The sequence below is a fragment of the Carlito syrichta genome, unplaced genomic scaffold (assembly GCF_000164805.1).
Source record: "Carlito syrichta isolate Samal-C Ts95f unplaced genomic scaffold, Tarsius_syrichta-2.0.1 Scaffold303038, whole genome shotgun sequence".
NCBI classification, from domain to species: Eukaryota; Metazoa; Chordata; class Mammalia; order Primates; family Tarsiidae; genus Carlito; species Carlito syrichta.
The window spans coordinates 125,836-149,054 of NW_007247134.1; the positions used below are offsets into that span (position 1 = coordinate 125,836).

At 46.2% G+C, this 23,219-nt stretch overlaps 1 protein-coding gene across 1 annotated transcript in view; it reads left to right on the forward strand.

The window, feature by feature from the left end:
* The first annotated feature begins 4,268 nt into the window (after nucleotides 1-4,268).
* LOC103259866 (O-acyltransferase like protein-like) overlaps nucleotides 4,269-23,219 on the forward strand; it is an 89,563-nt gene continuing 70,612 nt past the window's right edge. The window contains 1 exon segment of the mRNA XM_021712066.1: nucleotides 4,269-4,416. Within this exon segment, the coding sequence (XP_021567741.1) occupies nucleotides 4,269-4,416 (148 nt within the window).

Consider the following 23,219-nt stretch of genomic DNA (forward strand, 5'->3'; position numbering starts at 1 on the left):
GCTGAGGCGGAAGGATCGCCGGAGCCCAGCAGGTCGAGACTGCGGTGGCCGGGAGCATGCTATCACCCTCCAGTCTGAGTGACAGAGTGAGACTCTGACTCAAAAAAAAAAAAAAAAAAAAGTAAAGTCAACCAAATATATTGAGCCTCTTTCTGAACTTGTTCTCAATCTTTCGCCCTCTTCCCATTCTATTTATATACATCACGCTTCCAAGAACAGCACAAGAATTTCTCAAAGTTTCCAAGAAAGGGAGAGCAGAGGGTGCCCACCCTACCTCCCATGGAGAACTCCTGGGCTACTCTAGAGATAAACGCTCACTTCGGCCAAGTATAGGGAGGTCTCATTTATTCTCTTGGGTATCACTGGGGAACAAGTTCCTTCCTGTAAGTAAAATTTCAGCCTTACTCATTAGGTTGGCTAATATCAAAACAAACAAACAAAACAGAAAATAACAAATGTTGGCGAAGATGTGGGAAAATTGGAATCCTTATCCATTGCTGGTGGGAACATAAAACAGTGCCATTGCTGTAGGAGACAGTATGGTTGTTCCTCGAAAATTAACCATATGAGGCCAGGCTCGGTGGCTCAGCCTGTAATCCCAGCACTTCGGGAGACCAAGACGAGTGAATTGCCTGAGCCCGTGGGCTCGAGACCCGCCCGGGCAACTTGGTGAGACCTCGTCTCTACAATAAATAAATTTTTTAAAAATTAGCCGGGCATAGTGGCATGTGCCTGTAGTTCTGGCTACTTGGAAGGCTAAGGCAGAATGATCGCCGGAGCCCAGCAGGTCGAGGCTGTGATGGCTGGGAGTGGCCACTGCACTCCAGCCTGGGCGACAGAGTGAGACTCCAATTCAAAAAAAAAAAAGAAAAAGAAAGGAATGCCATAGGACCTAGCAATTCCATTTCTGGGTGTCTACCCAGAATAAACGAAAGCAGGAACTCAAACAGATGCTGGTACAATCCATATTTATAGACAGCATTATTCACAGCAGCCAAGATGTAAAAGCAACTCGAGCGTCCATTGACAGAGCAATGAATAGACAGGATGGGGTACATAATACAGTGGAATGTAGTTGAGCCTTAAAAAGGAAGGGAATTCTGACACATACCACAACATAGATGAATCTCGAAGACATGACGCTAAGTGAAATAAGCAGTCCCAAAGAGACAAACGCTGTATGATTCCGTTCCAGAGATGCGGTATCTAGAATAGGTAACTCCACAGAGACAGAAAGGAGAATGGAGGTTGCCAGAGGCTGGAAGACAGGGGCGAGTGGGAGCCGGTTTAACAGCTACAGAATTTCTATTCGTGCGGAAGAGTTCTGGAGATGGATGGTGGGGATGGTCACCAACAATGTGACTGTACTTAGTTCCATAGAACTGTACACTTAAAAATAGTTAAGATGGCAAATTTTGGCCTGGTATGGAGGCTCACACCTGTAATTCCAGTGCTTTGGGAAGCAGAGGCGAGAGCATTGCCTGAGTCCAGGGGTTCGAGACCAGCCTGGGCAACCTCATCTTGGCAAGACTTCATCTCTGGTGAGGGCACACTTCATCGACAAGGGTACCTGCATAATGAACATTTGTGTACCTAACCCCAAATTATACCCCACATATTTAAAATAAAAAACCTTTTTTAACAAAAGATCTCATCTCTACAATAAATAAAAAAATCAGCCAGGTGTGGTGGCCTGCGCCTGTAGTTCCGGTTACTTGGAAGACTCATGGCAGAAGAATCACCTGAGCCCAGCAGATCAAGGCTGTGGTGGGCATGAGCATGCCACTGCACTCCAGCCTGGGTGATGGAGTGAGACTCCAACTCAAAAAAAAAAAAGAAAGAAAAAGAAATTTCAATTTCTAATTCAATTAGTATCCCCAGAATTGTGCAATAAAAGCCAGTGCACTAATGATAGAAAATACTTTTGAAAGTGGACTTGGAAGGTTTCAAAGAGCAGACATTGAAGATAATTTGTACAAGAACCATCTGAGGCTTGAATCTCCTCTGCAACAACCTCATCCTATTCAACCTGAAACCAGTCCAACTTCCCCATAGGACTGATGGTTACAGTTTCTTTTTACTAAACATAGTAGCTGACCCTCCTGTTAAAACTTCATACTTACATATTTCTTATCTGAGTTCCTTTCTCAGGAAACCAACCCACAGGCCCATAGCATCAAGAGACTGAAATTTACCAGATCACAGACCCTCAAGTCTATAGTATCAGGAAACTGAAATTTACCAGGTCATCGTATCCAGACAATGAGATGCCAGAGCCTGCCTGTTTGCCACCTCCTCTTCCTGACCTTCCTCAACTCTTGTTTTCTACATTCCTGCCCGCCACCACAAGCCTCTGATTTCATTGAGGTGGGGAGACAGATTTGAGAAGGAATTTTTTGTTCTCTCTGCCTGATATCACCCAAATAGAAAACCTGCTTCCCTGGCAATACTTGTGTCCGTGACTGGCTTTCTGTGTGGCAAGCAGCAGAACCCTGACTGAACTCCTAGCATCTGTAAGAAGCTCGCAGTTGAACACCAACAAGGCTGGAGACTTCAAGGTCATTTGAAAGAGCACAGTTCATCTTTGAGTAGTTTTAACTACTATAAAATTCTTCGTTTTGATACTGTCCCCTTTGTAATTTGGATCTAATGATCTGGTTTTTCAAGGAACTATGTACCTAATAGTGCCTTAACTATTTCAGCCTGCGTGCCAAAATTTTTTTTCCTTAGGCCAATAACAACAACAAATAATAATAAATCACCAGAATAGCTACTGTTTATTATTGTCTATCACAGGTCAGATACTGTAATGTTGCCATATATACATTATTGGATGTCTGATATATCATACTATTACCTGCCAGGTGTGTAGTGTGCATTTAGAATACAAAGATAACAATAGCTGGGATTTCTTCAGTATTTACAATAGGCCAGGTACTCTCTTAGTACTTTAAACATATTAAGCTTCATAATTCCAATGGATAGAGACAATGATTATCCTTATTTTCCGGATGAGGTCAGTGAGGCAGCCCGATTGCTCTAGGTCACACGGCTAGTAAGAGACAGCTTCAGCTCTTAACCACTGCACAAACCACCAGAGGAAATCTCAGAAAGATAAAGTCTGTGGGAGACGGGGAGACAGAAATAGATGTCTTCATTGTGAGGAGGCAAAGGAAGTGTGCAAAGTCATCAGGGAGCAGAGAGAACAGGCTATTCTCAACCTGTTCTCACCTGAGGAGAAGCCTAGGAGGGTTTCCCAGAAAAGGCAACATGTCCTTAAAAGAATAAGTAGGAGTAGATGATGAATGCTCGGCAGGTGGTGAGTAGAACTCTCCACACACAGGCAGGGCAAGAACAAAGGAACAGAGGTGAGAGAGAGCAGGATATGCCAGAAGATGCTCTGAAACCAACTGGCAGCAGGAAATCCAGCTGAGTCATGGCCACCCACAGGCCCAGATGTGTTCCACGGTGGAAACAAGATCTGCAGAAGTCGCATCGCATTTTGAATGGACATATGGAGGTTGCTATTTAAAGAAAGCCTTTCTGGAAAAAATATTTACTCCGTGAGAAATCCGGATCGACACAACTTATGTCTTCTTAAACTAGTTGTGCACCATTCCCATGGTTCTCCGCCAGCATCATTCACTTCCTAGGATGGATTTTCCAAACTCCCATGTGTGGGCGCGTGTGCATATTTGTCCTAGTGGAATAACTTCCTTCCCGTGGGGGAGTTCAATACTCCCACACAGATACCACTTTCAGAGTCCAGCAAATGTATTAGCAGATGCGTGACCTTATTCAGCACAGACGATCATGGAGAAGCCCTTCTTGGCTTATCATTCACTCAAATGTTTTAAAGTTAGGCTCATCGTTATTCTCGAGCACAAACCAACTATTACCATTTAATATCTTCAGTATATATTTTTAAACCCAGAGATATACACCAGATCGTCTAACCAGAGAAAAATCTAGCCCCATCCATGTTAGCTGGAAGTGTTAATATGCATAACGGATGGAAGCCAGGTGGTCAGCGGCCCCCACACCCTCCGTGCTATTTTATTTAACAATAACAAGTTGTGTATAAATTGGTTTCCATGGTTTGTTCATCTGGGCCGCTTTGCAGGTGGCTAGGAGACGCAGCTTGTCTCTCTGCTTGCTAAGCAGCGAGCACGTCCCGTTTACCCCAACACATTATAGACCAGTGTTTCATAAAGACAAGGTTCTGTGTCTAAGAAGGGAGCTTTATCTTGACAGGTTAAGAGATGACGATGGGCCCAGCTTTCCTATTTTGCCTGCTCTCTTTCCAACTAACTTTTGTTGCTTCCGCAAGAAACATTTCTCTCAAGTGCATGCAAGATACTGATGAGTTCCTTTCCGATCTGAATTCGGTGGAGCCCCAAGAATACGCTTTAAGAAGTAAGTAGGTTCTTCGGCCCATCGGGTAGGTGAACACAGGGCAGTTTGAGGTGTGTGCTGGGAGCATTCTAGACAAACTCCTGAGAGCTAAAAACACAGAGCCAAATAGGAAAGAGAAGATGAGCCTTAATTTACAGATTTTGCCAGGAATCAAGAAGAGAGGAGGAATCTCTGTTGTAGGAAGCTCTACCGTCAGCCTAGACTAAAGGAATCCCAAGAAGACAAGCCTTTTGAGAATTGCTTATAAATTGCATGATGCTGTTTACTGTCATTGACATTGATAGAATTTTACTGTTATACGAGGTAACTTGGCTTATTGCTTTTTCTAGACACTTAGTCTGCTTTTGATAATGAGTTGCTTCCTTATTTAGGGAAAAGGTCTTGCCTATTACGGGCTTGACGGTCAATTTTTTTTTTCCTTTGGAGTTGGAGTCTCACTCTGTCGCCCAGACAGGAGTGCAGTGGCCACTCCCGGCCACCGCAGCCTCGACCCGCTGGGCTCTGGCGATCCTTCCGCCTCAGCCTTCCGAGTAGCCAGAATTACAGGCATGCGCTACCATGCCCAGCTGATTTTTTGATTGTAGAGATGAGGTCTCGCTGCCCAGGCGGGTCTCGAACCCGCGGGCTCAGGCCATCCACTCACCTCAGCCTCCCAAAGGCGCAGGATTACAGGCTGAGCCACCGAGCCCGGCTTGACGGTCAATTTTAAGGAGTACGTTGGTAAGTGCGCTGGCCAAAGCTGGAAGACGCGGACGGCGGCCAAGTCTCTTGGCATATGCCGAGGATGGACGTCAGATGGCTGTCAATTGTTTTTTTTGTTAGCTTCCCAAAATTCTTCTCACGATGAAAGGGACACATACCTCCCTGCCAGAAAGGGGCAGAAAATCAGCTTTGTTTTCACTGGGGGGTAACCTCTCCTTAGGGAGAATGATTCATTGTTGAGGCTGACAGAAGCCACTAACAAGGAAAATTGTAAAAACTCACGTCTTCCACAGCCAGATAAACGGACAAAGCCATTTCCGTTCACATTTTGAGTGTGTGACTGATTTGCTTTGTACTGAAAAACGCTTAGTAGCGGAATATACATGATAAAGGTAATCAAAAGTTTGACTCAATATTTTGCAATTCTCAATAGCCCATGATTTGAAGCAGTTGCCGGTCGACACTGGATTAGATGTCCTGGTATTTAGTGACAGGGTGGGAAAATAAGAATCCAGTTAATTCAATATCCACCTTTTGCAAGTCCCATTTTGAAATTGATGATGTTTTGCTGTAGCACTTGGTGATATGGACAGGGAACATTCTGACAAACCCGGGCCAAATAAGCTGGCCAAGAAAATCCAGAAGGTACAGCTACTGGCTCAGATTTCTGGTGATGAGGTGGTGGCACATATTGTTACCATTAGTCACAGTCACATTAACGCTGTGTTTGCCTTGCAAGTTGCTTTGTCATGCCCCAACCATGTTCCATCTGTAGGAGCCTTAAAATTGGGGGAAAAAAAAAAAATTGGCCGGGTGCAGTAATCCCAGCACTTTGGGAGACCGAGGTGAGAGGATTGCCTGAGCCTAGGGTTTCGAGACCAGCCTGGGCAACTTGGTGAGACCTCGTCCCTACAATAAATTGAAAAATTAGCTGGGTATGGTAACATGCACCTGTAGTTCTGGCTACTTGGAAGGCTGAGGTGGAAGGATCGCCTGAGCCCAGCGGGTCGACGCTAGGGTGGTCGTGAGCAAGCCACTGCACTCCAGCCTGGGCGACAGAAAGAAACGACAATGTCTTTTTAGTTAAAAACATTTTTCCGTTTTAAAAAGATTAAACGGTTTGAGAAAGAATGGAATGATCTATATAAAGGAGTAGATGACTGTTAATTTATTTTAATAGATGATTATGGCTCTCTGGAGTTGTTTGAACTGATTTTCATCCTCATGGACCAGAAAATACTTGGCACTGTTGTGCTGACATTTTGCCTGAGATTTCTGAGCACGGCGTGTGGTTCTGACCTTAGTGCTCAGCCTGGTTTTCCTGGCAGTCATGTTGATGGAAAAATAACAAGAGTCAGTAGCTAGGAGGCCTTTTACATGGCAAGCCCCATTAGGATGCCTGTGCAGGGTCTGTCCCACTCAGTCCCCCAGCCACCCTATGAGGGAGGGGAGTGTTGTCACCTCTGTTTTATAACTGAGGAAACCGGCCACGGAAATGTCAAGTATCTTGCCCGAAGTAAATGGGAGAATAAGAATTTGTGCCCATGTCATCTGATGCCCGAGCCTGCATGTTCAGTTACGGGCAAAAATAAGCAACGAGAGAGACAAGTTAAAACAAAATAAAAACCAGCAGCAGAAGAGAATAAAGCAAAGCTAAACGTGTATCAGTGTGGAGGGATTCTATACAGTAGCTGAGTGTAAACAAATGCAGATTAAGGCTCCCTGGTACTCTGCCTCTACATAGATAGTACATGTGTTAAGAAATACACAGAATGGGCTGGGCGCGGTGGCTCAGCCTGTCATCCCAGCACTTTGGGAGGCCGAGGCAAAAGGATTGCCTGAGCCCGAGGGTTCGAGACCAGCCTGGGCAACTTGGTGAGACCTCATCTCTGCAATAAATCACAAAAACCAGCCAGGTGTGGTGTGTGCGCCTGTAGTTCCAGCTCCTTGGAAGGCTGAGGCGGAAGGATCACCGGAGCCCAGCAGGTCGAGGTCGCGATGGCCGTGAGCGTGCCATGGCACTCCAGCCTGGGTGACAGAGTGAGACGCCTACTCAAAATTTAAAAAAAAGAAAGAAATGCACGGAATGATGACCTCCAAGTCCAGGGCTTGCCTTGGAGGGGTGGTGAGGGAGGGATGCCACCGGGGACAGGCCAGATTTCAAATGATTGGGTAAGATTTGTTTTTCAGGCTGGGTGACGGGAACATGGGCATTTGTTTTATTCTCTATGCCTTTTAAATGTAGTAAGTCTTGCAGAATAACATTTTATCATGCCACCCCCAATCCCAAGCACAGAGATGGTAACAGGTGTGGGCTGGGTGGGAGCTCGGATAAGGGGAGGAGCCTAAGGGGGGAGGGGCACGGATGCATGAGGTGGAGAGAGGGTTCTTGGAATTTGCGCTGAGGTGTTTGGCCTTGCGGAAGGGAATTAGCATCTTGGCTGATCTAGACAGGAGAGGGACTGACATTTCGAGAGACTCAATCTGGCAGTGGGTAGGATGGATTCAAGAGGGCAGATGTAACTGGAAAGACTCCAGCCATCCAACTCTCAAACGAGGGCTCCATTTCTCCCTTTCTTATTTTTTTAATTTTTTAATTTTTTTTTGAGTTGGAGTCTCACTCGGTCGCCCAGACTGGAGTGCAGTGGCCGCTCCCGGCCACCGCAGCCTCCACCTGCTGGGCTCCGGCGATCCTTCCGCCTCAGCCTTCCGAGTAGCTGGAACTACAGGCGCGCGCTACCACGCCCGGCTCATTTTTTGATTTATTGTAGAGTTGAGGTCTCGCCAAGTTGTCCAGGCGGGTCTCGAACCCGCGGGCTCAGGCAATCCACTCACCTCAGCCTCCCACATTTCTCCCTTTCCAGCCTCCCTCTCTGTTTGCTTTCTCACAGCATCTTTATGGGAACAGAATCCACCAAGTCCTTTTGTGTGCTTTGATTTTGCCGCCCTCCTGTGTCTTGGGGTTTCATTTTCGGCCCTTTCTCACTGCCACAGTCCTCAGACGAGTGTTCCGGTCCCTTGGCTTCTGGTTGTGTTGTTTTAAACTCCATAGACCACGGAAATCTACCTTCAACCTCTGATCACATACAAAAACCACATCCTGAAAGATCACTGGCATCCTCCCTCCCGATCAATCGTGTTTTCTTTCTTCTTGACCACCGTGGAATTAGCTGTCTTCCTCTTTCATAACTCTCATCTGTTCCCAAATTCCGGGTCAGTCCCCTGTGTGGGACGTCCTTCCGGGTCCATGACTAGTCTCCTTTCTCCTTCCCTTTCTCTCTACCTGATGCCCTGAACTTTCCCCCGGGCACTCTGTTCCTTTTTTCATTGTACTTTCCTTGTAAATGAACCAAGTTTTAGACAGATCGCTGAGCCGTGGAAAGTATGCCAGGCTGGCCATCCTGAGGCCTGGGGTCTCCTAATTAAGCCAATAAGCAGCTATGTGACCTCACCCAAGCCACATCACCTTCCTCATTAAGGTTCCTCACCTGTGAATGACCGGGCTGTGTCCCCTGTTCTGAAAATCCACAGATGCTTTAACTAATGCTGATTCCTAGGTCCATGAGTGTGCTCCAGTCGGTCTGTGCTGGCTTGTGAGAGCCAGTTGCTAAATTTTCTGGCTGGTCATTAAACAGTTATTTGTAGGGGTTAAACCACAGAAATGTATAATGAAATAAGTTAAGAACAAAAGTCATAAATATTCAAATTCATCACTTCTTGATTATTTTACGACATTTCACTGTCATCTGTACTCTTGAAGACGATTTCCATCTTTTGTCTCTGTATGGTGAAAATTATTGCTACACGACTGTACTTGGCCTTCTAACTTCCTGTTCAGGGACTTCACCTTGGGCGCTGGGAGTCAGCCATGGTGGGAGTACCAGGGAAGTCAGCAATTGTTACCAGTCAGGGCTTGATTTATTGTTTTGTTGACTGTCTACACTTAAGAAACCGATGGATAAAACGTTAAGAATGCAAGATAAACTTGTGCAATGTCTAGAACCGTTATGTTATGAATGGCACCAAAAAAGATGAGGAAATATTCTTCAGGACTCAAACTGTCACCTGATTGAGCAAAAAAGTTACTCACATCACAGACAAATAAGTTCTGACACACATCTTTCTTGTTTCACCTCTACATGACTCAGTAAAGTGAACAAAAGTATCAACATTCATGTCAGGACTACACTTGCTGGTCAACTGAAACCATAGGTTGGCTATGGACGCAAGAGTTTGGTAAAATCAGTGAAAGCATTCTGTGAGACTCAGTTGTCTATGTGTGGATTTTATAATAAGAACTATTGTAGATTTCTTTCTTTTTTTTTTTTTTTTTTTGAGTTGGCGTCTCACTCTGTCACCCAGGCTGGAGTGCAGTGGCACACTCATGGCCACCCCAGCATTGAACAGCTGGGCTCCGACAATCCTTTCACCTCAGCCTTCCAAGCAGCTGGAACTACAGGTGTGCGCCACCACGCCTGGCTAACTTTTGATTTATTGTAGAGACGAGGTCTCACCAAGTTGCCTAGGCTGGTCTCGAACCCGCAGGCTCAGACAATCCACTCGCTTCTGCCTCCCAAAGTACTGGGATGACAGGCTGAGCCACTGGCTCGGCTTATAGATTTCATCGTTATTTATGATCTGTGTGTGTTATGGGCTGAATTGTGTTCCTCTTAAACTCATCTGTTGAAGTACTAACCCCAGCATTTCAGGACGTGACTGTATTTGGAGACAGGATCTTTAAAGAGATAATTAAGCTCAGATGAGATGAGTAGGAGGACCCTAACCCAACGAGTGATGCCCTTATCAGAAGAGATTAGGACACAGATATACATAAAGGAAAGCCCACATGAGAACATGGCAAGAAAGTGTCCATCTGGAGGACAAGAATGGGGCCCCAGAAGAAACCAACACAGCCATCACCTAAAGCTCAGACATCCAGCCTCTAGAACCGTGGGAAAACAAATTCCTGTTGTTGAAGCCACCCAGTCTGCCTGTCTTATGGCAATCCTAGAACCAAATGTGTGCCACATGCTTTTCTTATATCAGGATAATTCATAAAAACACCTACTTGGAGAGTGTTATGGCTGAATTGTGTCTTCCAGAAAGACAGGTTCAAACCCCGGCCCCCTGGTTCCTGTGAATGTGACCTTATTTGGAAATTTTGAAGATGAGGTGAGACTAGATGAGGGTGGGCCCAATCCAATGATTGATTGGCATCTTAGACACACAGAAAAATTTGAACACAGAGACACACAGGGAGAACGCCATCTAAGGAGAGAGGCAGAGATGGGAGTGATATATCCACTGGCTGAGGAGAGCCAAGATTTGCTGGCAAACACTCCAAGCTGGGAGAGAAGCATGGAACGGATTCTCCTTCCCAGTCTCCAGAAGGAACCAACCCTGCCGACCCCTTGATTTTGGGCTTCTATACTCCAGAACTGTGAGAGCAGACATTTCCATCGGTTTAAGCCACCCAGTTTGTGGAAATTTGTTAGGACAGCACTAGGAAACGAATACAAAGAGCTGTGGCCTCTCGAACATTCTCTAGGAGCAAGAGTAAGCATTTATTATCTGGAAGGAAGGGGCACTCTACCTCAGGTAGGTCCCAGGACTTGTTTTCTTTGAGATGCAGCAGTCCCACCCAGAGCTGATTCTTTTTTTTTTTTTTTTTTGAGTTGGAGTCTCACTCTGTCGCCCAGACTGGAGTGCAGTGGCAGCCTCGACCTGCTGGGCTCCAGCGATCCTTCCGCCTCAGCCTTCCAAGTAGCTGGATTCACAGGCATGCGCTACCAGGCCCGGCTGATTTTTTGATTTATTGTAGAGATGAGGTCTCGCTGCCCAGGCGGGTCTCGAACCCGCGGGCTCAGGCCATCCACTCACCTCAGCCTCCCAAAGGCGCGGGATGGCAGGCTGAGCCACCGAGCCCGGCTCAGAGCTGATTCTTTAAGTGCAGCCTGGCCCGTGTGTGGCACCGTCTAGGGCAGAGGCCTAGCAGGGGAGGCTGCTGCCGTGGGATTAGAACTTGGCTTGGCGGGCTGTGACTCTGGTGGCTTCACGTGGCTTCTGCATCTTCCGGCCCTTCATTCCTCCAGGGACAGAAGAGGGAGGGGGGGCTGGTAGTGGAGTCCTCTGGTTCCCCAGCAGCCTGCAGGGCCTTTCATTTCCTGTTTTCTTTAATCTCATCACATTCTCCAAGTCTTCTCCAAGCAGCTCCTTTTGCCCTAAAACTTTCTTAACCCTTCAAGTCCCTTCGGCTCAGCCTGAGGCCGGGGCGCTGAGCTTCCGACTGGGATCACTCGCTCCCTTTGGCTGCCTTGTTTACCCCTGGCAAGGTTATGTCACGCCTCTCATCTGCATTCTCATCTTCTCTCCTGGAAGCCAAGGTCACGGCCGATGCCCCGTCAGAGGTGGCAGTCCAAGGTAGATGCTCAGCGGACTAGCACCAGTCACCAGACCCTAGCCAAGCCTTTGTTCCCTGTCACCAGCAGAAGACTACTCATCTACTGGATTTTCAGGCTCTGGACGGTTGCCTCTTTTTCCACCTGGCTGTCATTCTGGAAAACATTTGACTCAAGGCCAGGTCCTTTCCTGGTGCTGGAGCAAGGGATCGCAGATACGCTGAAACTAAGAAACTTATCACGGAGGAAGAATGAGACGGTGGGTTCCACTGAAATTCTGGGTTTACTGGATAAAAATATCCATGCTGTGGTGGGCTAAAACATGACCCCCCCAAGAGATAGCTACAACCAAACTCCTGGAACCTGCGAAAGTTACCTTATCTGCAAATGGACCTTTGCAGATGTGATTAAGCTACGTGTCTAAAAACGTGAAGGGTTATCCAGGTGGACCCTATGTGCAATCACATATATCCTTAGAAGAGGGAGACGGGAGGTATGACACGTGTGCACCTCCCCACAGGTGATGTGACCACGGAGGTCGAATTGATGTGGCCCCATGTCAAGGGAGGCTGGCAGCCACCAGAAGATGGAAGAGGTGAAGAACTGATTCTTCCCTACTGCCTCCTGGAGGAGTGTAGGCCTTGCTGACACCTCAATTTCAGTCCAGTATTACTGATTTTGGACTTAAGGGGCTGCAGATCTATGAAACAATACATTTCTTTTGTTTTAAACCACCAAGTCTGTGGTAATCTGTTACAGTAGCTACAAGACATGGACACACATGCTATTCTTGTTCCTTAAGTCTAAAATTAATAGTTGACCGGATGCAAGAGGGGCTACCAGGAGGTGATTGCAAAGAGCCTGCCTCGGTAACTTGGATTTTATTTATTTTTATTTTTATTATTTTTTGGAGTTGGAGTCTCACTTCCATCGCCCAGACTGGAGTGCAGTGACACGCTTCCGACCACCACAGCCTCGACCCGCTGGGCTCCGGCGATCCTTCCGCCTCAGCCTTCCAAGTAGCTGGAACTACAGGCGTGCGCTACCATGCCCGGCTAGTTCTTGATTTACTGTAGAGATGAGGTCTCGCTAAGTTGCCTGGGCGGGTCTCAAACCCGCGGGCTCAGGCAATCCACTCAGCCTCAGCCTCCCAAAGCGCTGGGATTACAGGCTGAGCCACCGAGCCCGGCCGGTAACTTGGATTTTAAATGGATAGCACATCCAGATCTTTTTCTTACTGCCAGGAAATCCTGGCACAGGGTGGTTAGCGTTTTACCTGTATGCCCTGTATCATCAACTATAGAGCAAGAACTGGTACAGTTTGTAAACGTATCCAGTGTAACACTCGAATCTGGTAGGCGCTTCACAAATATTTGCTGTGAATGCTGAAGATGATCATTTCTTTCAGGATTTGTTTCTGGCCTAGCATTCCAGAAGCTTCTGCCGCCTTCAACTTCGTGGTGTAAATGCATCATCTTTTAAAAACAAAGGCTGTTGATCGAGGTCTTTCTTCTTCTTTTCAAACACTGAGATGAGTCGACTGTGCATTTTAATATCCACATTTCACTGCCACCATGTGAGAAAGGAAATTTATCTGCCAATTAGCCCAGGATTGAAGCAAGTTGTTTTTAATCTTTTGAAAATGAAAACTTGGAACAACTGCCATGTGATTTGAAGTAGGAGGTGCCATGAATCTCTGTTTATTCTGTTCCTCCCTCCCATGACAATCACAATGTATTTTGATTGGGGGGGTGCCCATACCCCGGCATCTCTTAGGCTCTTGACAGAAGCTGATTAAGGATGAGGCTGGAAAGGGCAACCTGTCCGTTTGAGTTCATGATCAGGAAGGAAGGAAATGCAATTTGGAAATTTGTCTAGTGCACAGAATAAGCCCAGCTAGACAACCGCAAATGCAATCAGTTTACAAAGCAACATATCAATGGCAAAAAAAAAACTAAGTTCCAATCTTCTCAAAGGGCACAGTCCACACGTGCCCTTTGGATTTTCACCTGAGGTAGGAGACAAGCCCAGCACTGACGCCTCTCTTGTTTCTGTCTCCTTCAACACCTGCAGTTCCAGACCCATAAGCTTTAGGCCCAGTCAATGATGGAGAAGGGAATTTGAAAATCACTTAGTCTAACCGGGCATGGTGGCACATGCCTGTAGTTCCAGCTACTTGGAAGGCTGAGGTGGAAGAATCAACTGAGCCCAACAGGTGGAGGCCGTGGTGGCTGTGAACATGCCAGTGAGACTCTGACTCAAAAAAAAAAAAAAAGAAAGGAAGAAAGAAAAATCACTTAGTCTGTTATAGTATATACATCTGGGTTTTTTTTTGTTATTTTGTTTTCTGACACAGAGAGGACCTCAAAATATCTTTGTGGAGGGGGATTTTGGACATTTGAACTTCATTTTTTCAAAGTTCAATTCAATTCAGCAAATGTCTCTTGAGCTCGTCCTCTGAGACACAGCACGTTCCCTGCCCCCCAACATGGGAGACTGACAGGTGCCTACATGGTGACATACCGCGGAGTGTGATACCTTAAGCAAGCGTCTGAAATGTTTCCTGGAGGAGAGAGCATCCTTCCGCTGAGACTTAATGGATGATTCAGCATTTGCCAGGCAGACAGGAAGGAGGAACATTCCAGGCAGAAACACAGACGAGTGTCAGCCTGAAGCAGAGGAAATGAGGGACTGGGTGGAGGAGACCAGAGCAGCAAGTTGGTCACGCGGGGCCTTCTCAGCCATGCTCAGGAGTCTGGAATTAATCTTAAAGGGCTGAGCAGTCAAGCCAGGCTGCACGTTAGACCAGTCACACACAAAATTCTGAAAGACAATTAATGCCTAAGCCCCATCCATGACCCATTAAGTCTTGCTTTGTAAGGGTAGAACCTGGGCATAGGTATTTTAAAAATTATCCCAGGTGATTCCAACGCCCACCAGAGCTGAGGCTCATCGCTCTGGAGAAGAGGTTTGCAAGTTCTTTTCTTGAAAGGGCCAGATAGTAAATATTTTCAGCTGTGTCAGCCATAAGCCTCTCTGGCAGCTACTCAACTTTGCTTTTTTGTGGGGAAGCGGCACTGGCAATATGCAGATGAATGAGCACAGCTGTATTCCAACAAAACTTTTCTTAAAAGACAGGAACATGGTTTGCCGGCCCATTTTAGATGATGGGACGCTGAAGAATTTAAGACATATATTGATTTAAACGTTTTGTTTATATTTTATTCCATAGATAATTCACGAAGTCATCCACGCTGTAAAGGAATCTAAACAATACAAAGTTCAAGGCCTTTCTATTCCCTCTTTTATTTTTATTTTTTTTTATTTTTTGAGTTGGAGCCTCACTCTGTCGCCCAGACTGGAGTGCAGCGGCCGCTCCCGGCCACCGCAGCCTCGACCTGCTGGGCTCCGGCGATCCTTCCGCTTCAGCCTTCCAAGTAGCTGGAATTACAGGCACGCGCTACCACGCCCGGCTGATTTTTTTATTTATTGTAGAGATGAGGTCTTGCTGCCCAGGTGGGTCTCGAACCCACGGGCTCAGGCCGTCCACTCACTTCAGCCTCCCAAAGGCGTGGGATTACAGGCTGAGCCACCGAACCCGGCTTATTCCCTCTTTTAAAATACCAGTCCACTGGGTGCAGTGGCTCAAGCCTGTAATCCCAGCACTTTGGGAGGCCGAGGCGAGAGGATTGCCTGAGTCCAGGGGTTCAAGACCAGCCTGGGTAACTTGGTGAGATCTCGTCTCCACAATAAATCAAAAAAAAAAAAAAATTAACCAGGCGTAGTGGCACATGGACGCTACCTGGAAGGCTGAGGTGGAAGGATCACCTCAACCCACCAGATTGAAGCTGTGGTGGCCATGAGCATGCCACTGCACTCCAGCCTGGGTAACACAGTGAGACTCTGACTCAAAACAAAACAAAACAAACAGACAAATATATATATATGTATGTATATATTTATTGTTCTTAAACGTGCTTTTTTTCCCAAATAGGACTTGGAATATTTTCCACAGCAGCAAATATATATCTATCTCTTTTTAGTTTTTGCCTAGTATTATGAATTGTGAAAGCCATTGCTTATTTAATTATTTCCTGAGAGAGGTTGAACTATTTGAAACTGCCAACACGAAGCTGCTTTCTTTTGTCCTATAAAATAGCATTTTAATACAGTTCAGCCTGGTAGCCTGTGTCCATTTTGTTTTGCCTTTACAAGCATTCCTGCCACAGACATCTTGCAGTGTGAGCTCAAGTGTATTTCCCTGGGGCAGATTCCAAAACATTGGCTTGCTGGGGACACTGGGCATTTCAGTTAGGAAGGAGTCTTTGGTTAAACCCCAGATACCAACTTCAGCATAAGGGGGAGCCTTGACAGGCCATGGGCCAGCTCATGGGTGGAGAGGAAGGCTGAAGACATGGTCTCTGGTGATTGAATGGAGAACAAACTTGGCTTTGAGCCTTGTCTAACTCACGCAAGTCCTGGGAGAGGGCTGACCTCATGTCACAGGGAGGCGGAGGGGAGGCTGGGAGCAGCTTCTGTAATGAGAGGACAGAGTGCCTTGATTTTTGTCAAGATTGCACACAGTTGCCCTCCAGCTTCTGTAATGAGAGAATAGTGCCTTGATCTTTGTCAAGATCGCACACAGCTGGGGAGTATCTGGTTGCTGTTAGGAGGGAGAGGCTTCTAGTAGGTAAAACTGACAGAACCATTTCTTTATATTCATGCTGTCTTAGTCTGCTTTCTGCTGTAACAGAATACCGTGGACCGAGTAATTGATAAAGAATAGAGACTTCTCTCTCACAGTTCTGGAAGCTGGGCAGTCCGAGAGCATGGTGCTGGCATCTGGTGGGGGATTGTACTGCACTGTCCCATGGTAGATGGTGGAAGGGTAATGAAAGGGAAAGTAACTGGGGACAGGCTTGGTTTAATAATGACCCCCTCTTGCCATGACTGGCCCAGTCCCTCAATAATCTACTCTTCTTGGGCTTCACCTCTCGATAATCGTGCATAGCGGATTAAGTTTCTAACATTGAATTTTGGGGGGCTCATTCAAATCAACCACTGACCAACACCATTTTATCAACCTTCTAAATTTTTACCAATCAGATGGGTAGAAAAGAGTGGTGTCTAACTATTGTTTGTGGGTGAGGCTGAACAGCTTTCTCCTATTAATTGGTCAGGTGGATTTTCTTCTCTGAGAATTTCCTGTTTATATCTTTTGTGGGTTTTAAATCAGTTTCTTTGATTTGTTAAAAACGATTGATTTGCGAGGGTTCTTTATATGTTCTGAATGCAAGTCTTTGTCTAAGTTTTAAGTGTGGTAAATATGTTTCCTTCTTGCCTTTTAACTTTGTTCAGGGTGTCTTGAAGCGTTTAAAGGAGGGGAAGGACGTGATCGGTCTTGTGAATTGGTTTAGCTTTGAGGACGACTGCCGGCTACAAGTGGCCAAGTTGGATGCCAGCTCTAAGTTTCTGAGTGTGGTTAGAGACAAGGAGGCTCACATTCATGGAGGGAAAAGGGAAGGATCAGTAACTCTCTTTATAGCAAAAACCCGGAATAATCATAACCTATTTAAAAGAGACCAGTGATAACAGACACCCACTGGCTGAGCCCAAGTGGCCCAAACCAGTAGAACTGGTCAGAGAAAGAGGTGAGGGCTTATGTAAAAAGTCAGTAAATTCAGAGAGCTCAGTGAGGACTGTCTGCCAAATTGGGGCAAGAACATTTTCAAAATAGCATATTACTTTTTTTTTAAGTGCACTTGTAAAGCAGAATGCAGTTCCTTCAACCTGATTTCTAGATCAAAGGTCAGGAACTAAAATGCATTCATTAAGATAGTAGTTAAAGCATAGCAAGAGCGGGTCATTTGACAAGCTGTATTTGGGATTTTGTCCCCATCCCTCTAAGGAATACCATTATCTTTAGTTATGTATAAGAGCCTGTATACCAAACTGATGGAAAAACGGACTTTTTTTCTTGTATATTTTCTTTTATTTATTTTGTTTCAGTCAGAATCTTACTCTGTTGCTCATGGCCACCACAGTCTTGACCCACTGGGCTCAGACAATCCTTCCGCTTCAGCCTTCCAAGTAGCTGAAACTACTGATCCGCACCACCACGCCCAGCTGATTTTTTTTGATTTATTGTAGAGATGAGGTCTCTTCAAGTTGTCCAGGCTGGTCTCGAACCTGCAGACTCAGGCAATCCACTCGCCTCAGCCTCCCCAAATGCGGGGATTACAGGCATGAGCCACCACACCTGGCAATTTTCTTGTATATTTTAGAAAGCAAGAGATTATGTGTTCAGATTAAACAGGGTTTGAATCCACAACTCTGATTTTTTTTTTTTTTTTGAGTTGGAGTCTCACTCTGTCGCCCAGGCTGGAGTGCACTGGCACGCTCACAGCCACCCCAGCATTGACCTACTGGGCTCAGACGATCCTTCAGCCTCAGACTTCCTAGTAGCCAGAACTATAGGTGTGCGTTACCATGCCTGGCTAATTTTTCGATTTATTGTAGAGACAAGGTCTCGCCAAGTTGCCCAGGCTGTTCTCGAACCTGTGGGCTCAGGCAATCCTCTCGCCTCGGCCTCCCAAAGTGCTGGGATTACAGGCTTGAGCCACCGTGCCCGGCCACAGCTCTGATCTTTACTCACTGGTTTGACAACACAGCTCTGATTCCTGCTAGCAATTAAAAAGGGTGGGCTGATATTGTGTAGATCACTGACCATCTCAGGGTCTCCATTTTCTCACTTGTCCTACCACTTACTATAACGTGACCTTGGGTGAGTGACTTCACCTTTGTTTGCCTCAGTTTCCACATCTGTGAAAGGGGGCCTTTAATGGTTACTTATATTCTCATGGGGTAGTGTGAGGCTTAAATGAGACGTTAGACAGAAAACACTCAAAACAGTGCCTGGCACACAGTAGCCCTGCGTGTTCGTTGCTGTTGTCACAATGCCCAGATCTGGGTGAGGTCTGGTAGTATCCGGGTTGCCACATAATTATAAGGGAAAAAGGTCAAGTGGACTATATTCATCATGTTTGAAAGAAACTCCAACCGCGCCATACTCACTATGTGCTGTACATGAATTCTTCTTCACAATTTTAAGGACTTTTCAGTTTGGGTGAGATAAATTTTTAAAAAATGACAAATTGGCCGGGTGCAGTGGCTCAGCCTGTCATTCCAGCACTTTGGTAGCCAAGGTGAGTGGATTGCCTGAACCTGTGGGTTCGAGACCAGCCTGGGCAACTTGGCGAGCCCTCATCTCTACAATTAGCTGGGCACGGTAGCACGCACCTGTAGTTCCGGCTACTTGGAAGACTGAGGCAGAAGGATCACCTGAGTCCAGCAGGTCGAGGCTGTGGTGGCCATGAGCGTGCCACTGAATTCCAGCCTGGGTGACAAGAGTGAGACTCCAACTCAAAAGAAATTACAAACTGGGTCCCACAAGAAAGTAACTGTCAATAAGATATATTCGTTCTTGCTAATATACGAGTGTGCCAAAAAATGTATACACATTTTAAGGATGACATTTGCTCAAAAGATGGCATTAAATGAATGCTAATGTCACCATGCAACAGGCAGAACAAAGAAAATTATGGAAGTATAGTTGAGTGAACATCATACTACACATTGCTGCTGTAATTTAATTCAACTTTGAAAACGAATACGTAGATAACAGTGCTTAAAATGTGTATAAATTTTTCTTACACCCCTGGTATGTTTCCCTTTGCCAAAATAATTCTGGAAACACTAAACAAGGAAGAGAGAAGCAATGATTAGAAAACTGAGGTCAGGCCAGGCATGGTGGCTTATGCCTGTCATCCCAGCACTTAGGGAGGCAGAGGCGAGATGATTGCCTGAGCCAGTGCGTTCCAGACCCACCTGGGCAACTTGGTGAGACTTTGTCTCTACAATAAATCAAAAAATTAGCTGGGCATGGTGGTGTGTGCTCAGGGTTCGAGACCAGCCTGAGCAATATGGTGAGACCTTATCTCTACAATAAATAAAAAAATCAGCCGGGCATGGTGGCACCAGCCTGTGGTGCCAGCTACTTGGAGGGTTGAGGCGGAAGGGTCACCTAAGCCCAGCAGGTTGAGGCTGCGGTGGCCGTGACCGTGCCATTACACTCCAGTCTGGGCGACAGATGGAAACTTCGATTCAAAAAAAAAAGAAAACAGAAATCTGAGGTCAAAACTGTGACTAGCCTCTGGGATCTTGTGCATGCATACAAGTGCTGGCATGTGTCATTGCCTGCACAGCGGTTCTCAAAGTGTGGTTCCCAACCCATGGCATTAGCATCACATGAAAACTTGATAAAATGCAAATTCTCAGGCGCACTCTAGACCTACTGAATCCAAAACTCTAGGGATAAGTCCCAGCAATCTGTGCTTTACCAAACCCTCCAGGGGATACTGACGCAAGTTAGCCCGTGAAAGTCACAGGTCACCATGGCCACGGAGAAAGAAATCCACAGCAACAGCCAGGGCAGCCTCCGTCAGGCATTCGTGTCAGGGCAGGGCTCCAATGCCATCCCCTGCCCTATCCCCACCTCCTAGGCGTTGAGGGCTGGCCGGCATTCCTGGGTATTCACCCCAGGAATACCCTCTGCCCTCTTTCCTCAGGGCTTGTGCATCACAGTCTCAGGAGATTATGTCTTCTCAGAGCTGCTTCTTTCAAATAGTTTGAGGAAAAATACCAGACGGAGAGTGCTGTCTTGCAGAGCAGCAAATGGGATTGCCAGTGGTTCTGGGGTGCCAATTTTCCACCCCGAGCGCCGTGCTCTTTTCTCCATATGCCTTAAGTTCCTGAGGCGGTCCACCTACCAGGGTCTGCACTGCTATACACTCCTTAGTGCACCTCAGCATTTTCTCAGAGGAAATAAGAATGCATGGGCCAAGACACCAAAATTCCTGAGGAGTAAACACATAAAAGAGTGACAGTGAATTGAACTAATGGGTATACTGCTTGGAGTTGAATGATTGAAACAGATGGGCCATCAAGGAATTAAAAGAAGCACAATAAATATAATCAAAGAGATAAAGGAGACTACTGGTGATACAAAGTATGAAAAAAAGTCATAAAAAAGTCAAGAGGAGCTATTAGATACGAGAGAGAGTACAGTTGATAAAAACAATGGATGAGATAGACAGTAAGATGGATAGAGGCCAAGAAAAATGAGCGACTGGAAGATCAGTTTGAGAGAGCTCTGAAAACATAGCAGAAAAAGATAAAGAGATGGAAAACTAAAAAGAGAAACTTACAGATACTGAGGCTAAATGTGTCAACAGTTGGATTATAGAAACCAAAAGAAGAAATATAACAAAGCAAATAGAAGAAAGATGACATTTGAGTAAATAATGACAATATTTTCTCTAGAATTAAAGATGGAAGGTGTCAGATCGAAAGGGTTTATAGAACGCTAAACCAAACAGATGAAATTTACACCTGAGTATATACCAGGACAGAGCTGAAATTAAGAACATTGAGCCGGGCTCGGTGGCTCAGCCTGTCATCCCGCGCCTTTGGGAGGCTGAGGTGAGTGGATTGCCCGAGCCCGTGGGTTCGAGACCCTCCTGGGCAGGCAAGACCTCATCTCTACAATAAAATCAAAAAATTAGTCGGGTGTGGTAGCGCGCACCTATAATTCCGGCTAATGGGAAGGCTGAGGCGGAAGGATCGCTGGAACCCAGGAGGTCGAGGCTGCGGTGGCCGGGAGTGGCCACTGCACTCCAGTCTGGGTGACAGAGTGAGACTCCAACTCATAGAAAAAAGAAAAGAACATTGAAAGTAATGAGGAAATTCTAAAAACTTCCAGAGAGAAAGGCAATCAGATTGACAACAGACATCAAAATGACAAAAGAAAGACTACAAAACAAAAAAAACTCAAAAACGTATGTGCATAGAAACGAGGTGTCTCACACCTGTAATCCCAGCACTTTGGGAGGCAGAGGGGAGGCTGCCTGAGCCCAGGGGTTCAAGGCAAGCCTGGGCAACCTGGTGAGACCTTGTCTCTACAAAAAAAAAAAAATTAGCCGGGCATGGTGGCACACACCTGTAGTTCCAGCTACTTGGAAGCCTGAGGTGGAAGAATTGTCTGAACCCGGCACAGGGAGGCTGCAGTAGCCGTGGAGTTCCACTGTAATCCAGCCTGGGCAACAGAGTGAGGCTCTGACTCAAAAAAATAAAAAAATAACTCTTGTGTTAAAAAATTAAAAGGCTGGGTGTGGTGGCTCATGCCTGTAATCCCAGCACTTTGAGAGGCCGAGGTGGGTGGATTGCTTGAGCCCAAGAGTTCGAGACCAGCCTGGGCAACATAAGTGAGACCTTGTCTTTACAAAAAATTAGCCAGGCGTGGTGACGTGCACCTGCACCTGTGGCCCCAGCTACTTGCGAGAAGGGAGGCTGAGGTGGAAGGTTTGCCTTAGCTCAGGAGGTTGAGGCTATGGTGAGCCAGCCTGGGTAACAGAATGAGACCCTTACTTTAAAAAAAAAAAGGGGGGGCCAGGCTCAGTGGCTCAGCCTGTCATCCCAGCACTTTGGGAGGCTGAGGTGAGTGGATTGCCTGAGCCCGTGGGTTCAAGACCCACCTGGGCAACTTGATGAGACCTCATCTCTACAATTGGAAGACCGAGGTGGAAGGATTGCGGGGTCCAGCAGCTCTATGCTGGGATGGCCGTGAGTGTGCCACTGCACTCCAACCTGGGCAATAGAGTGAGACTCCAACTCAAAAAAATAATAACAATTAAAATAATAAAGACCTTCCTTTTCACCGAACTACAGACGAAGATAGTTGAATCAATTCAGATCTGCCCAACTTTTTTTTTTTTTGAGTTGGAATCTCACTCTGTTGCCCAGGCTAGAGTGCAGTGGCATGCTCCTGGCCACCGCAGCCTCAACCTGTCGGTCTCAGGTGATCCTTCTGCCTCAGCCTTCCGAGTAGCTGGAACTTCAGGCACGTGCTACAATGCCCAGTTTATTTTTTTATTTATTAGCTTCGAGGTCTCACCAAGTCGCCCAGGCTGGTCTTGAACCCTTGAGCTCAGGCAGTCCTCTCATCTCGGCCCCCCAAAGTGCTGGGATTACAGGCTTGAGCCACCGCGCCTGGCCTTCTCCCCAACTTTTTACCATCTATAATTCACAGTTATTTCAGAAAACATCAAAAGTGTAAAAGCTGCCCCCTTGCTTTATTGTTTGAAACCTTTTAATCATTTTTAATTATAGAGTCACAGGAAGTTGCAAAAATAGTTCAGAGGCATATCAATTGTACCCACAGGATTTTAATGTATGGAGGTGACTTACTATCTAATTTAAGGAGGTGACACGGAGTGGCCAATGCCATTGAAAGATGATTTTTATTACTTGCTTTTGCTAAAGGGAAGGGGCACGTCACACCACACAAAGCCACAAAAGGAAGCACAAGGTTGGTCTCGAGGCAGAAGAGAGGAAAAAGCATAGGTCACTCTCTTTATTGGGGTTTCTGTAGAGAAGGTAAGGAGGGTAAACATTTAGGACTGGCTAGCTTGAATGATGTTGGTGGGTTCTGGTAATCTGGGCAGTCTCTGGTTGCTCGGCACTAGCCCTAGGATGACTGAGGTAGAGGGATATTGACTCAGTGTGTGAGAGTTTGATAAGGGAAATAGTGGGCTCTGAATTTATTCGTTTGCTTATCAAAGATATAAAAGGTATCCTGGGATAAGC